The sequence below is a fragment of the Passer domesticus genome, chromosome 6, assembly GCF_036417665.1.
Source record: "Passer domesticus isolate bPasDom1 chromosome 6, bPasDom1.hap1, whole genome shotgun sequence".
Classification (NCBI taxonomy): Eukaryota; Metazoa; Chordata; class Aves; order Passeriformes; family Passeridae; genus Passer; species Passer domesticus.
This window is the reverse complement of record NC_087479.1, coordinates 69,994,387-70,010,002: the sequence shown is the minus strand read 5'-3', so window position 1 is coordinate 70,010,002 and position 15,616 is coordinate 69,994,387. Positions and strand designations below refer to the sequence as shown.

Genomic DNA, 15,616 nt, shown 5'->3' with positions numbered 1-15,616 from the left:
TAATTGCTGTAAGTTTCTTGTCCACTACATGTATTATTTTGCTACGATGTTTCCTCATACTCATAACAAAAGACATACATCTCATTAAAAAAAAAAAAAAGAGGAATGAATGCCTTAAGAACATTCAAATAATGCAATATGTACATGAGAAATTTGGATGACTAATCATTTTGAATCATGCAATATTTACATTAGAAACTTGGAAAAAAGATCATCCCATCTAAATCCCAATGGAGTGTCCCACAGGGAAGCCTAATTGATTCATTAACTTCAGGAGAAGAGATGCCTGTGTTTTATCAGCAACAGCTCAAAGCAGTCACCTGTTCATTCCATCAGATACTGATCAGCTCTGAAGCAATGAGGCCCAGTGGAAAGAGAAATAACCTCATCCCCTTGCAGCCTTTGTGGCCAGAACAGGAACAGGAGTAGGACTGCCAAGACACAGCTGTGCCTGGAAACTGACAGAGGCAATTGGCCAACAAAAGCCTCATGGCATCATCATGGGACAGTGCTCCTCCCAACCTTCTTCAGTCCTTCCCTGTTCCAGCTCCAGGAGGACATTCAGTGATGTCCAAGATCAACATTTCCAGCTAATGGACCTTCTCCTACTTCTCAGCTAATTGGAAACAATGGCCATTTCTTTCCAGTTCCCTAAGAGATATTGGACATTATTCTTTTGTTTGCTCATGCTGCAAAACCCTGTGTCAATGACTTGACAGAATTGGGTAAGTTTTGTTGATTGTAATTGCTCTTTCATGTATCTTATCTCACATCTAACAGATAACCAGTGATAACCTTCATGAGATCATACCCTCCCAAGAGTGAGCTGTTTCAACATCAGAACATAGGAGCCTTTTTTAAATGAACAAAAAGGGGGAGATGTCAGAGACAGGTAGAATAATGATAAAAGAAAGGCCTGATGAAACCAGGCCTTGTTCTGCTATATTAACAACTGGCCTGTCATCTCTTCTAAGGGCAGCTAAGCAGTCACAAGTTCCCATGTGAAGTTATTTTGAGAATGAGACTTGGTGAACAATCTGTTCTGAGGGTGAAAAACAAATGCACCTGCAAGAACAAGGGATTTGTCCCATGAGAATCAGTGAAGAGAATAGGTAACAATACAAACAATACAACAGAGAGATTTGATGCACAAGTAGAATATATTTTATTATCCAACAGAATAACTGGCATAACTAATAATAAGAAATCTATTAACTAAAGTGGCACATTAGGTTTGTCAAACTGTATAAAATAAGTTGTGTGAATAAAAAAAAGAGTTCTTCTCCAGCTCAGCTGGGTTCTCTGGGATTTTGGTTCCTCCCTTCTTTCAGGCTTTGGCTTCCCCCTTCTTTGGGGCTTTGGGTTCCTTCTTCTTTGGGGCTTTGGTCTCTCTCTTCTCTGGCACTTTGGCTTCCCCCTTCTTTGGGGCTTTGGGTTCCTTCTTTTTTGGTGCCTTGCTTTCCTTCTCTGGGATTTTGATTTCCTTCCTCTCTGGGCATTTGGTTTCCTTCTTTTCTGGAGGTTTGCTTCTCTTCTCTGGAGATTTGCTTTCCTTCTTTAGGATTTTCACTTCCTTCCTCTCTGGTGCTTTGCTTTCCTTCCTCTCTGGGATTTTGATTTCCCTCTTTTCTGGAGGTTTGTATTTCTTTTCTGGTAGTTTGTTTTCAATCTTCTCTGGAGCTTTGGTTTCCTTCTTCTCTGGGAATTTGGATTCCCTCTTTTCTGGAGGTTTGTATTTCTTTTCTGGGAGTTTGTTTTCAATCTTCTCTGGAGCTTTGGTTTCCTTCTTCTCTGGGAATTTGGATTCCCTCTTTTCTGGAGGTTTGTATTTCTTTTCTGGGAGTTTGTTTTCAATCTTCTCTGGAGCTTTGGTTTCCTTCTTCTCTAGGAATTTATTTTCCTTCTTCTCTAATAATGCTTTGGTGTCCTTCTTCTCTGGGGCCTTGCTTTCCTTCCTCTCTGGGAATTTAGTTTCCTTCTTTTCTGGATGTTTGTTTTTCTTTTCTGGGAGTTTGGTTTCTATCTTGTCTGGGGCTTTGGTTTCCATCCGCTCTGGGATTTTGGTATCCTTCTTCTCTGGGGCCTTGCTTTCCTTCTTCTCTGGGGGTTTGGTTTTCCCCTTCTCTGCTTTTGGAGGTTCCTTCCCCACAGAGACACCCTTCTTTGCTTTCTTCTGCTTCTCTTTCTCCTTCTGCCTCTCTTCCTCCTCCAAGGCTTTTGTCTCCTCCTCAAGCTTTGGAGCCGGCCGCTTCAGCTCCCTTCTGCAGACAAAACAGAAAACATGGCTGAGAGTCACCACCAGAACCTTGGGCTCACTCGTCCTGGCTGGCCCTGCACTTCATTCCTTGACCCTGAGGCCAGGCAGCAGCGCTAGACCATTTCCGTGAATTCTCCTCAACCCACAGAGGTTGGGAACATCCCAAGGGAGGGCAGTGGTGGAAGGGCACCTCCAGGACCAGCCAAGCCTGAGCCTTGCCATCAGAAGGGCTTGACTGTGCAAGCTCCCTCTCCAGGCACAGCCAGACACCTCCAGCCCACTGCCAAAGGCTGATCCACCAGCTCTCTGCGCTGTGCCTGAAAACGCCCTTTGTCTCTGGACTTCCCAGTTTCAAGCAGAGCACAGAGTGCCAACGTCTGCTGATCTCTCCTGCAATTCTTACTCAGCTCATTCAGCTCCCTTCTCCCTGGGCAGAGCTGAAGCAGGATTTCAATGAGTTTGGATTTCACCTGAGGCTTAGAAGCAATTCACATTGATCAGGATGTCAGTTAGACAGGTAGACCATAGGTTAATGATGATGAGATGCTTCAGCCAGAGCTGATTGTTGTATTGCTTACCATGATGAGCTTCTTGATAGAAGGAAGTGGAGTAAGTGAACTGTTAGAAGAACATCTTGAAACCAGCAGAACAATGGTTAGCACCTGGGCTTGATGTCAATCAGTCACTAAGCAGGGGACCTTGGATGGTGCCAGAGGGTCACAGAGACCTGATGAAGACATTCCTGACTTCATCCCTTGAGACCACTGGCCCAATTGGAGACCACCGACCCAATTCCAGAGAAGAATTGCACAGGTGTGAAGGACTAATGACCTCATTTTAATACAGAGTGGGGAGGGGAGGTGCTGGGGTTGTGCACATGTATTGTGTGTAAGATCCTGGGAAATAAAGAGAGGGCAAAGAACCTTGTACAGCGCGGTCACGCCTTGTAGGGACGACTCTGGTGCCGCCCGCCGGGGTTAATAAACATACCACTTTCTAACTTTAATGAGTTAGAGAGTCACTGTTCGTGAGCCTCGGTTTTAACAACTCATAGCCTGATCCTAAATGAGAATAATCCCATCAGTCAGAAAGTAAAGGCTGCAGGAACTGCTCTCCTGCAAGACAGGCTCTTGTCAGCCAGATTTCCTGCTGGAAGCCAGCTGTGACCAAGCCAGCTGCTGCTGTCTGCCGTGGAAACCATCTGAAGCAGGCTCGTCCCTCTCCTCCCCATGAAACCAACTTCAGCCTGGCCTGAAGGAAGTCCTGATGCACAGGCTTGCTTTAAGCAGCCTCCACTCCCAGCTCACACTTTGCCTGTGTGTCCTGAGCTGGGCTGCCCTGCTGGAGCAGAGCTTCTCCTGTGCTTGCCCACTGCTGCAGCTGAAGGGGAGCCTCAAGGACAGGAGCTTTTATGGCTGCTGCTCCACCATCAGGAGAACCCTGGCAGATCAGCACTGCAAGGACTTCATCTGTGGCAGCACCAGCACCCAAACCAAGGTTTGGTCTGTGCCCCACGCCTGCCCATACCACAATCCCACTGTTTTGGTGAAGAAGGGAGATGATGAAGAAGAAGCAGCTCAACACCATGGAGCTAAAGACACCAGTGCCAAGGCAGGGCCAGAGCCCGGCTCCCTGAAGGCAGCATCTGAGGCAGGAGGGCTCACCACTAAACTAGAGAAGAAGATGCTCTGTCCCAACAGAAGAAGGTGCTTCCTCTCTTGGGAGCCAGGGAGCCAAGAGTGGCCATCCCTGTGCTGCTTCTGGCCTTTGCTATGCAGCACCTCTGAGCTCAGAGTCCTTGGAGCAGGGAAGCCCTGCAGGGACAGTAAGCCATGGAGAGCAGGAACCCATGGAAGGCTTACTCACCTCTCCCTGAGAGGTGCCCCAGAGCCACAGCTGATCTCCTGGGGGCTCGGGGAGCAGCTGGCACGTGAGGCCTCCCCGGGCACCAGCACCTCGGAGCTGGGGCCTCCCTCCACGTGGCACAGCGCCGTGGCACTGGAGATGCTGTTGAGGTGGCCAGAGAAGGGCAAGGAGACCTGCTGGCTCTCTCCTGGCTGCAGCACACCTGACACTGGCAGGATACTGGAAGCCTGCATGGAAGACAGGAGAGATGGAGGTGTTGAGCATGGAAATGGATGCAGAAGAGCAGCTTGGAGCAAAGTGCAGCTGCAGCCAGAGGGGCCTATTCCCCAAACACTGCCAGAATCACCCTGATCTCATCCTGCATCCATGTCACTGACCAGTGCAGTGACCATGGGGAAAATCTTCTCCCATCCTCACGGCTCAATGCATTCATTAGTACATGACATGAAAGTGAACTGGGATGTCTCCTGGCACTAGAAATTCTCTCTGATGCACAACTTGCCTTGAAAAAGTTTCAAAACTTACTGCTTTTAGAAAAGGAGGAGACTCAGAGTGAGAGCACTTGGAGCTGAGCAAAGGACTCCCATCCCAGCTCATCTGACTCCTGAGGCTCTTCCCCTCTCTCTCTGATTTAAATGCTGCTCCCTCAAGGTGCTACAGCAAAAGCTCCTGCAAAACCTTCCTCTGGACCACCTGAGGAGTTGCAGGGGGAGCAGTGCCCTCCATAGGTGCTGCACAGCGTCCTTGGGCAGCCCCACAACGTGTCCTGCACGGCCTCTCCAACACCCAGCTGCTCCAGCAGCACTTTGTGCTGGGCCTGCAGGGATGGGAGGCCCCTCTGTGGCCAATGCTCAGGGCCACCAGTGGCACTGGCAGCTCCAGCCCTGCTTGCCACACTGACAGTGTGCAAGGGAGACAGATTCCCTCTTCCCTTCTCCGCTTCCAGGGCAGTGTGCGGTGCGTCCACGCAGCACCTGAATCCCTCCAGGCCTGCTGGGAGGTGAGGGTTTGCAGGAGCTTGTGATGGCACCTGAAAAACAAGCCATGCCCTATGCCTGCAGGAAGAGACAGCCACTTTGCCAAGTCCCAGTTTGTAAGACAGCTTCAGGGCCAGCAGTGCAAGAGCAGCTCTCGGGTGACAGCAGAGAGCTGCAAACAGGGAGTCTGGCTGGGCTGGGAAGAGGGCACATGGAGATCAGGACTCATCCCAGCTTGCTCTGCCAAGGAAGCTGCAGCTCTTCCCATCATGATGCAGATGAAAGCCTCATCTTGCATTGGGAAGGCAACAAGGCAAAAAATGCCACACTCAACACAGGCCTGTAGGATCTGAGTGAGCTTCTCCAAGGAAAACTCTCCTATTTCTCCCTCCCACTCCCCCATGTCCAGCCACTGGCCCTGCTGCCCAGCCACTGTCAGGGCACAGGACAGCAGGGCAGCAAAAAGGGAGCTCAGCAGGAGCATGACTTGCTGGTGGCAGGCTGGGGAGGCAGCACAAGCAGTAGGTGTACAAGAAAATCTACCTCTACTCCTGAAGACTGGGTCAAATCCTGCTCTTCAGTCAGGGCTGTGGCTGCCTCCTGCTTTCCAGCCTTGAAGTGCCTCCATCGAGACACTGGGCAATCCAAACATGTTCTCATCTCCTTTGGTGGATGGGGAGTGAATTGAGGTGGGTGAAGCTCATCTCTGGAAAAGAAGATAACTGTGAACCTGTAGTGGGACCTGTAGTGGGAGGGAGGGACACCTGCACCAGCAGCTCCTGGTCAGGATGCAGCCCCTGGCTGGCTGCTGGCACCTTGAACTGAGAAATGCTTGGATCCAGCCCTTCCCAATCCAGGCTGGAGCAGGTCTGCTCTAAAGGCAGCCCAGGGATGACACTGAGCTGCTGCAGCAGCTGCAACTGCTTGCACTGAGGAACTGCTGAGGGCAGGGATGAACACCCTGTGGGCATGCAAAAAGCACAGTGGGAGAGGAAAAGACAGAGAAGGCAAGCAAAAAGGGCAGATTTGAGACATCCAGGGGCAGACCCAGGCAGTGACAGCCAGCACAGCTCCCCCAGGGCCCAACAGCAGAAACTCTGCAGCTCCACCAGGTATTTATCAGGAATGTTTCCCTGACACTGCTGGGGGCTTGGCTGACATTTTCCAACACTCCCAGGGGACTCAGGTGGCATTCTCCATGCATCCAGACATACATACATGGGCTGTAGTGCTGGGATCCTGCCAGACTCCATCAGCCTTGGGCTTGGGGAGGTTTCTGCCAGCTGTCCAGAGCTCCATAACTGTTTTCTCTGTCCCAGGAAGCAGGCAAGAAACATTTTAAAAAAAACCCAAAGCAAACCACTACAGGGAAACCTAAAAATCCTTAAACAGCTCAACCCTGCTCTAGTTATTTCTTTAGGGACAGCTACCACTCTCCAGCTGAAATGCTGGGCTTTTGGAGAAAAAAGAAAAAGCAAATTACATGTTCACCTCCAAATTTAAAAGGATCAAGGTAGGAGAACCTTTCAAACTACAAATTATTGGCCCAAAGGTAAAAGCTTTGCAAGAAATCTCGAATTCAGACCAGGCTGACAGTTAAACAACTGGTTCCTCTGGTGGGGAGAAGCCCTCCTCTTTATGGTAAGCAGTCTGAGAGTTGAAAGCAACTGTTCTGTCAAACCTCAGGCTCCCTGGCACAGCCTGCCTTGCCTGTCCTTCCTCTTCACTGATTTACATGCAGTGCCACAATGGCCCAGGTTCAGATGTTTGGTGCCATTCAGGCAATTTGTCATTGTCATTTCCTTATGTTTTAATGTAAGTTTCAATCCTTGCAACCACTCTTCAAATGCCAGCTTTCCTTTCGTTGACAGAAAGCTCAAGGTTCCCAGAAGTATTCTGACATCCCCTTTTGTGCTCAGAGAGATGCCATTTCCAAACAGATGTTTCCAAAGTTAACAGCATTTTCAAGAGTAATGCACTAAAGTGACCCTGGATTCCAGCTCAGACCAACGACATTCTGTGCCAGACACTGAGATTACCACCCGTGAGGCATGAGCTGTTTGTGCCACCCATCCCTCCTGGCCTTCTCCACAGCAGCCTGTGCCTGTTTTCCCCGGCAGAATCCCTGTGCCCTTTGCAGCCTGCCAGGAGCAGCTGCACAGAGGCACACATCTCCCCTGCACTCACCAGTGGGTTTCTCTCATCCCCGAACACGCCGATGAGAACATTGGTGCGATGCGTGCCCAGCGCCTGCACTTCCACCAGCACTGGGATCTCTGCAGTGCTGTGAGGCTGGACAATCCCACAGGGCCTGGGGCTGGAGTAGAGCACAGCAGCGTCCTCCTTGCGTTTCTGCAAGAGACACAATGAAATGCAGCTTCAGAGGCACCTCTGAAGAAACTTTACACTCCCTAACATCCACCGCAACAGCAACTGACACACGTGTTTAAAAATGCCCAGGACAAAGGTAAAAGGCACAAACAAGATGCAAGAATTGTAGGCTTAGCATTCCCAGGGGATCCTGCAAGGAGGCTGCCAGCACAGGCACTGGTGTCTGTGGATGCAGCAGCTTTCACAACCCTCTAAGATCTCCCACAAGAAAACACCCTGAAGACTAGAACATAAGCTGTTCCCTCAGCAGGTTAAACTGCATCCTCAAGTTTACATTCAGCTAGGATCCTGTTCTCAGCAAATCTTTAAGACTGAATAGAAACCAGCAAGGTCATGTCCAAATCCTTTTTTCCCCTAATAAGCTCCTCAATAATATTTGACAGGGGGAGGTGGATGGGATGCCAAACCTGTTCAATGAGCCCGTAGCAGCCAGGCAGGTGGCTGGGATTCCTAATCAGGAACTTCTTCTCATATGGCACCTTCAGGAGGCACTCATCATACTGCAGCACGTGGGGGGACACTTGCAGCTTGGGAACGAGACATCTGGACAAAGAGATGAGCCCAGGGGAATTAGAGATACTGAGAGAATGGAGAACATTTACCCTCAAAGATTGTGAGATGGAGCATAACACACTGGTCACTGTCAAATGGACATTGAACAGCCCTGCAGTGATAAATTGCCTTCTACATCTTCCCACTCCAACAGGTCTTGTCAAGGAGGGGCAAACCCTGAGAGGCAGCACCCAGAGGCTGCCAAGTGCCCCAGGCAGAGCACTTTGTCCCACAGCTGCCTCAGCCCCTCCTTTCCCCAGGAAGGCTTGCAAGGACTCCTGTAACAGTCCCAGTGATCCATGAGCTCTAGGGGAGCCTTCCCAACAAGGAACAGAGCTCACTAAGGCTCAAGGAACACACAACTCCAGTGCCCAGGAAAAATGACTCCCTTCTCTGCCATGGTGCTGTTGCCCTGCCTGGGAACTCAGCTGCTTGCCCCAGCCTTGGAGGGCACGAGACACCAGCTGCCCTCCAGAGTGGCTGATCAGCCCCTCCCAGGCCCTACAGCTCCCTGGCTCCTTCCCTCCACAGCTCCAGGCACTGACTGTCCCCAGCCCACCTGCTTGACAAAATGGCAGCCCAGGCACTGCCTGGATGGCTCTGCCTGGGAGAGGGAACAGTCCCAGGGAACTGCATCCCTCCTGGCATTCCACTGACACCCACAGCAGCACAGCAGGATGGAATTCTGCTGCAGCAACAACCACTTTTGCTCTCAACCCTGAGAACATTCAAGCTCAGAGTGGGAAGCAGAGGGAAGGAGAAAATCTAGAGCTGAGCTGCCACATCAAGGGCTGCTTTCCCCTCCTGAGACCTTGCCCTCAGCACTCTTGCTGGCAGCCACTTCCCCCCTGCCACGTGCCCTCATGAACAGAACCAGAGCCTGGCTCTCAGCAGGCTGCTTGCTGTGTCCCAAACCAATGCACGGTGCTCGCACCCAGCACAACTCCACCTCTTGCAGCAAGAAGGAGAGGAGGCCCTGGGGAAATTTGTTCCACCTCAAGCACCAAAAGCCAGGCCAAGAAATGATCTCATTCCTGGTGCCTTCAGAAAAGGGCCCAGGACCCTGCTGGGCTGGGAGCAGGGCTGCTTTTCACCACAGGCTGCTGTCCAAGCTTGGCTCTTCTCATGCCCAGCTGGCACAACATGAGCTCATGAACCAGCACTTCTCCTTGGCAGCTGCAGCCAGCAAAGCCTGGGCAAGGCAGGGGCTGGGGGAGGCCAGGGAAGGGCTGGTACCTGGCTGTGATGACCAATGATGCCACTCCCTTGCCAAAACCCTCCAGATCCACCAGCATCTTCCTGTAGAACTCCATCACCGAGTTGGAACACAGGGTCACCTGGTGGAAGAGAAGAACAGGAAATTCTTCCTTACAAAAGCTCATTATCCACGTGTGATATCCTCCAGTCCTTGAGGGAAGATTTTGTCTTAATTCTGCTGCTGCTCCATGTGTAGAGCACAGTCTCAAAGCAACAAAAGCCTTCTGGCAATAGCAGATGTGTTAAACACACCTTGCTATCAGGGCATAGCTCAGCTACATTAAAACATTAGACTAAAGCTCTACACACCACTGTATTCAAATTAAGGCCCCAATTTCTCATCTGACTACAATGACATAAATGCAGAAGAAATCTGACTTGAACACAACAAGTTCAGCTTTACAGCAGGAAGCTGAGGGCAAAGTGTGGCCCAGCAGGTGCTGGGCAGTTCATGGCTGCAGAGTTTTTTGTCTCCACTGGAGATTCCTGCAGTGAACACAAATCCTTCTGCTCCCCAGGAGAGGGGAAATCACACCAAGAAGAAAAGCTAACTGCTTTCTACAATGACATCCCTCTAACAACCACCTTCTGCCCTCATCTTTGCTCTGCCCACTTGCAATCAAATAAATGGCTCTCAAGAACACAAGAGTGACTTCTGGCCTTGACCATATGGTATGTGACCTCAGCATATGATTTTGGAAAGAAAACAGTGCTCCTTGAGGAACACCCCGAGTAAGGCAGCTGGCAGAGGCCTCAGAGCAGTGCAGATCTCTCACTCACACCATGCTCAAAGCTGCAGCAGAGCTAAAGCCCTCCCACACTGCAGTGCAGCTGCAGCCCTGGTGCTGAAGCGTCTCTGGCTGCACTCTGCCCGTACCTGGATGTCCTGGTGTCCCTGGGGCAGGATGGTCCCTCTGCTGGGAGTGATTGTAAACTCCCGGGGCTCCACATAGAAGTGAATGCCCTTCCTCCAGGCTGGGTCACTGTGGCAGCGGATCTGATCGACGCTGTCCACGGCCGGCTGCGTGCCATCGAACGACATGCGGAGCTGGAACGTCACGGGCACCGGGGAGCTGTTAGTGAGCCGGCAGCGCTGGGTGTAGGGAAAGCCTAGGAAAGGACACCAACATCCATTGAGGCTCCCACTGTGGCATGACTCCTGCTGGGAATGGCCTGGCACGATGAAAGTGGGACTGGAGTTTAGCTCTGGATTATCTGAACTACAGCTCAGCCAGAAGCTGCATGAGGAATGAATCGTCACTCAGTTCCCTCTGACACAGATTGCAGACTGCAGCCTTGAAAATGCCCACTCCTAGCCCTGCTGAACACTGCAAGCTTCTCTCTTGGCGATGGGGAGGAGCTGCCTCACCTGCCCCAAACCAGCACCAGTGATCTCCCAGTGATGAGTGTGCACCCAGACCGAGCATTTCCTCTGAGAATTCAAGCTGTCAAATTCCCTGTTCAGCCTGCCAACACTCCCACCCTTTTCAAGATAGATAAACAGTGAGTCAGCATTGAGAAGAAGCTACAGCAAAAGAAAGTGAGGATGGAATCAGGAACTAGAACGTGAGGCAAAGCAGCCCAATGCAGCTTCTCTCTGCAGGATCTTTAAGGCATCTCTTGGTTTGGGCCAAACAGACTGAGCACGAGACAGCTCAGAGCCCACTCAACAGGGGGCACGCCAAGCCTTGCTTGGAGATTGGCAATGAGGAACCAGGTCCCACCTCACCCAACAAACGGGAACATCACACCCATGCTGCTCACTGGGATTGCTGCCTGCAAGGCTTTACCCCACTGGAGCTCTGGGATTTGCTTTCCATGCTGGAAAGCCAGAGATGCAGCCACTCATGGTGGGGATGTCCTGCAGAGCCTGGAGAGCAGCCACAAGCTGCTCTGCAGTGGACATCTGGCTGGGCTGGCAGCTCTGTGGGGAGGAGATTTCTCCCCAGGCCTGCTCACCAAGAGGCACTGGAACACAGATGGGGAGAAAAAACAACTGCAGGTGCAGCCCAGAGCTTCTCTGTGCCCATCCCAGTGAGCACTGCCAGCTCCAGCAGTGACTCCAGCAGGGAGGCAAGAGAGGCACAACAAGGACAAACGCAGATGGCAAAACCTCCAATGAGACTGAGCTCACGGCATGCAGACAACAGTCAACAGTTCCAAAGAAGCAAAGATACAACAGCTGCCTTCAGCTGAAGAGACCTTAGGAATGAAAGCAGATCCAGCAGGATCAATCTCCTGGTTCAGAACCATAGTTCCATTGGTTGCCTTTCTTGTTTCGTTTCTTCAAGAAGGCAACTTGACAAGTGCCTCCATGGTGATGCAGGGGGGGACAGAAGCAGCTCAGGAAAGGCAAGTAGTTTCCTTAAAAAGTCCATGACCTTCCTTGTTCTGGGTTCAGGCTTGGTAGTGAATGCTCCCCTTGGTCTGGGAAGGGGGATAGGGGTTTTGGGGGTTTTGGCCCTGGGGGTGGGCTTTTCCCTTGGGGGTTTTTGGCAGCTGTGGCGTGATGCCGTGGGCGCTGTGCAGTGGGAGCTGAGGCTGGGCAGGGAGCGGAGCTTCCCTTCCTCCCGCTCGGGGATGGGAGCTCGGCCACGTGCTGCTGCGGGAGGTTGTGTGCTTGGCCCCGGCACTGCCCTGGTTGCAACTCAGCCTGGCACCCACCCTGCCTGCCTTCCCCGCTGCTGCCTGCTGCTCTCAGGCACTGCCCACATCCCCCTGCCCTCTGTCCCTCTGCAAAAGGAGCATTTCCCTCCTTCCCTGCCGCTGCCGGCTGGCAGGGGATCACTGCCCTGCCAGAGCCCACAGCTCCTCCTGCTGGGATCCTCACTGCACCAAAGGGAAAAAACGGGACTTGGCAGCTGGCAAACATCTGCTCTTGTTCTCTGGGCTCTCCTGATATAGTCTAGGAAAGAACTGTTATTCCTTTCCCCATCGTTTGAGCTCTGTAATTTCAAAGGTATCATCATTTGGAGGGAGGGGCTCATCTTTCCATTCCAGGAAGATTCCCACCTTCCTTGGCAGACATCTGTCTTTTCAAGCAGGACAGACACCAGAAAATCCTGACTTTCTATGCCTTGCTTCTGTTTGATCTGACAATGGCCAAATGCTCCCTGCAGCACCAGCAGCCCTGCAGTTCCCACCCTGAAGAGGCTGCTGGGGCAGAGCAGGAGGGAGGGATGCTTTTCCCTTGGAAGGCACAGATCCCTCCCGCTGTGTCCCAGCCCAGGCAGCACTCACCAAAGGAGATGTCCCCGAAGTCGAGCTCAGGGAGGTCGAAGTGCAAACTGGGTCCAGTGACGCTGCCCCTGCATGGCGAGGACAGAGCAGGAAATGCCTTGGTTCAAGGAATTGCAAAGCTCCGGCTGTCGTGGCTCGGGGGCACAAACCTGGTGTCAGGGCACCGTGCCTTTCAAACCAGCACACACCATGTGCTCAGCACAGTGCCCCTGGGCACAGGAGGCAGCTAAAGCCAAGTGGCCAGCAGCCAGCAGCCACTGATGGGCTCTGGGCACAGGGCAGGCAGGAAAAGCCCCCGGGATGCTGCTGGTCCCATGAAGGACCCTGAACACACAGCCAGACATGGCTCCGGGCCTCAGTTTCCCCATCTGCAATGGCATGGACATCAAGGTGTCCCCACAAACTTCTGTAACCAGCCCTGCCAGACACAGGTTCCTGCTTTGCTACTTCTTAGCTGGAACTGCTGTTCCCATGGAGGAGCTTTCTCAGCAGAGTTTGACCCACACCATCATTACAGACACAGTTCTGAGCCATGAACCCAGGGCAGCCCCAAACATCCTCTGAAAAGAGCAGCAACACTTCTACACAGGGGACAGATGAATCCTAGAGGAAAGGACCAGCTTGCCAGCAGTGCACCAGCTGGCACAGCCAAGAGCAACAGCTTCAACAACCAAACAAGGGGGTCCTGAATCTAGCACAGCACCTCACCTGTCCTTGAAATCAGCAGACACACTGCAAAAGTCACCAACACCCACTGAAAGCAGCACTTGAAGCTGCACAACACTCCCCAGTTGATTTCATGGCTGATGCCAATTCATGCCCACTCTGCCTTGTGGTTAAAAATCCAGGCCCAGTGACCTGTGCCTTCTGTTGGATTCACAGCACTGCCCCTGGCTCTGCTCCACACATCTCAACAAGAGACACCTGCCCTTGCTCAAGGAGAAAGCTGCTGATGCACAAACATCCCATCACCAGTTAGGGGAGGGACAGAGGAGAATCAATTATTGGATGGTGGAAGGTTCCCTCTTGATCTCCAAAATAAAAAAGCAGCACTTTTCCTCCAAGAACAAAGCCATCATCATTCTTTCTCCACTGGGGGCAGACCTACTCACCACTTTGCTCTTGCTAAGTAATAACTTCCTTGTTCTTGTTCATCCATCTCCCTTATCTTATTGCCATAATCCAGTGCAGATTGCTTTCATTTCTTCACTGCCTTGCCCCAGTGCCTCCCAAGAGCAGCAGCCCAGCTCCAAAGCTGCAGAGCAGCCAGCATCAGCTCTCCTGCTCCCACTGCATTATCCTAGCAGCACATGGCTCAGGCTGGCAGGGACAGGGCCTCGCGCTGCTGTGGTGCTGAGCACTGAGCTCTGCCTCCCCTATCATCACCCCTTGTCCCTTGTGCTGGGCCAGGATGATCTCTTGCCATGGCACCAGCCCAGGGGATGATGCCCAAGTCCTTGGCACAGTTCCTGCTGCACGGTTCCCTGATTCCCACATCAGCCCTTTCCTGGCTGTGCACAGGAGGCACCAGAGCCCTCTGGGCACAGCAGCAGGGAGCACAGCTTGTCCCCCACAGCATGGCCATGAGAGGGGAGGTGAGGCTGCTGCTGCCCATCTGGCATGGATTATTGACAGAAGTTTTTAAAAGCACTGCTGCTGCTGCAGAATGCCCCAGGCTGGCCCATCTCCAAAGCCCTGGGGGCCTTGCTGGCTGTTCAGCTGGGACATCCCAGAGCAGCTGCTGCCCAAAGCTGATCCATCCCACTGCCTGCCATGGCCCAGGGCAGAGGGAGATCCCTGCAGGGAGGAGTCATTCCAGCTCCAGGTACCACACAGGGCAGGAGGCATCCTCCCACTAAAGCAATGCCAGCATCAGAGCTGAGATGAAGACCTCAGCAAACACCTTTTCTCTCTGCTCCACCCCAACAGGAGGCAGGTGGGGCATGTCCCAGAGACAGCTGCAGATGTGCCCACCAAGCTCCCAGGGTCCTTACTTGATGGTCAGGATGGCAGGCGTAGGAGATCCAGCCAGACTGAACCGGAATTCTTCCTCAAACCTCCCCAACACGGTGGCACTGAAGGAGATCTGGAGAGTCTGGCTCCCACCTGCTGCAATGATGCCCTCCTGGGGTGCCAACTTGAAGCCCAAGCCCACCTTTGTGGCCGAAGGGATGTAGCTGAAGGGAGCATCAAGAGCTCCTTGGTTGATCAGGTTCACCTGCAGCAGCAAGAAAGCAAAGTGGAAATTCGTGTGGAATCTTCCCTTCTTGGGAGTTATTGTCTAAGGATGCAATGAACAGCCACAAAAGGCAGAAGATGCTTTGTGCTGCTGAATGGCAGAAGTCAGAAGATACAAGAGGACAAGTTCTGCCTTTGGGTTTTCATGCAAAGCAGTGGCAGCTGCACAGACCTGCAGTCACCCTGGGGTTATCCCATGGACACAGAGCAGTGCACCTCTGGGCAGCATCACCCAGCTCATGGAGACCTGGCCCTGAGAGCAACGTGGGGTGATTGCAGCTGCCTAGTGAATCAGCACTGAGCTGCTGCTGCCCCAGCCTGCACAGCTCCAACAGCACCATCACCTCATTCACCTTTTCCCACACCATGGAAACAAGACATTTATAATGAGGCATCAGCAGCAAAATGTACACACAGCACCATCTTTTGGTATAGAAAACTCGTGGTGTCTTTCTCTTCTACAGTCAAGCTTTTGAAAGTGTTTGCCCTGATGCAGTGCCTCATTTCCTGCCTCTTTTCAGTTGCTCTTTCATGAGTTTTTTACAAGCTTGACACTATTGGGGGGTGGACGCAAATAGGTAGAAAAATCCTTTGCTTTTTTCCCAGGAACACTTTTCTCTTTCCAGAGCCAGAGATGCACCAAGGCTGAAGTGTGGGACTGGTCAGCAAGGGACAGAACTCCCAAGGCTTTCCTGGGACTTCCAGGAATGAGCAGGAGACCCTTGACTGGAAGCTGTTGGCAGTGGACTGAAGCTCAAAGGCAGCCAGTTGGTTCCAGCTGCTTCTGCAGAGCCCAGTCCAAAGGTGCCTTGTGTCTGGCACTGCCACAAAAGCCTCT

At 52.1% G+C, this 15,616-nt stretch overlaps 1 protein-coding gene across 8 annotated transcripts in view; it reads right to left on the bottom strand.

The window, feature by feature from the left end:
* Positions 1 to 1,141: 1,141 nt before the first annotated feature.
* The window catches only part of LOC135303950 (hydrocephalus-inducing protein-like), a 75,704-nt gene continuing 61,229 nt past the window's right edge, over positions 1,142 to 15,616 (bottom strand). For all 8 annotated transcript variants that reach the window (XM_064426251.1, XM_064426254.1, XM_064426255.1 and 5 more), the window contains 10 exons: positions 14,535 to 14,758; positions 12,541 to 12,608; positions 10,178 to 10,410; positions 9,280 to 9,380; positions 7,899 to 8,034; positions 7,288 to 7,452; positions 6,319 to 6,410; positions 5,644 to 5,806; positions 4,124 to 4,350; positions 1,142 to 2,261 (listed from right to left, as the gene is read on the bottom strand). In XM_064426251.1, the coding sequence (XP_064282321.1) occupies positions 1,328 to 2,261; positions 4,124 to 4,350; positions 5,644 to 5,806; positions 6,319 to 6,410; positions 7,288 to 7,452; positions 7,899 to 8,034; positions 9,280 to 9,380; positions 10,178 to 10,410; positions 12,541 to 12,608; positions 14,535 to 14,758 (2,343 nt within the window). In that variant the 3' untranslated portion in view covers positions 1,142 to 1,327. The remainder of the gene's footprint in view (positions 2,262 to 4,123; positions 4,351 to 5,643; positions 5,807 to 6,318; positions 6,411 to 7,287; positions 7,453 to 7,898; positions 8,035 to 9,279; positions 9,381 to 10,177; positions 10,411 to 12,540; positions 12,609 to 14,534; positions 14,759 to 15,616) is intronic.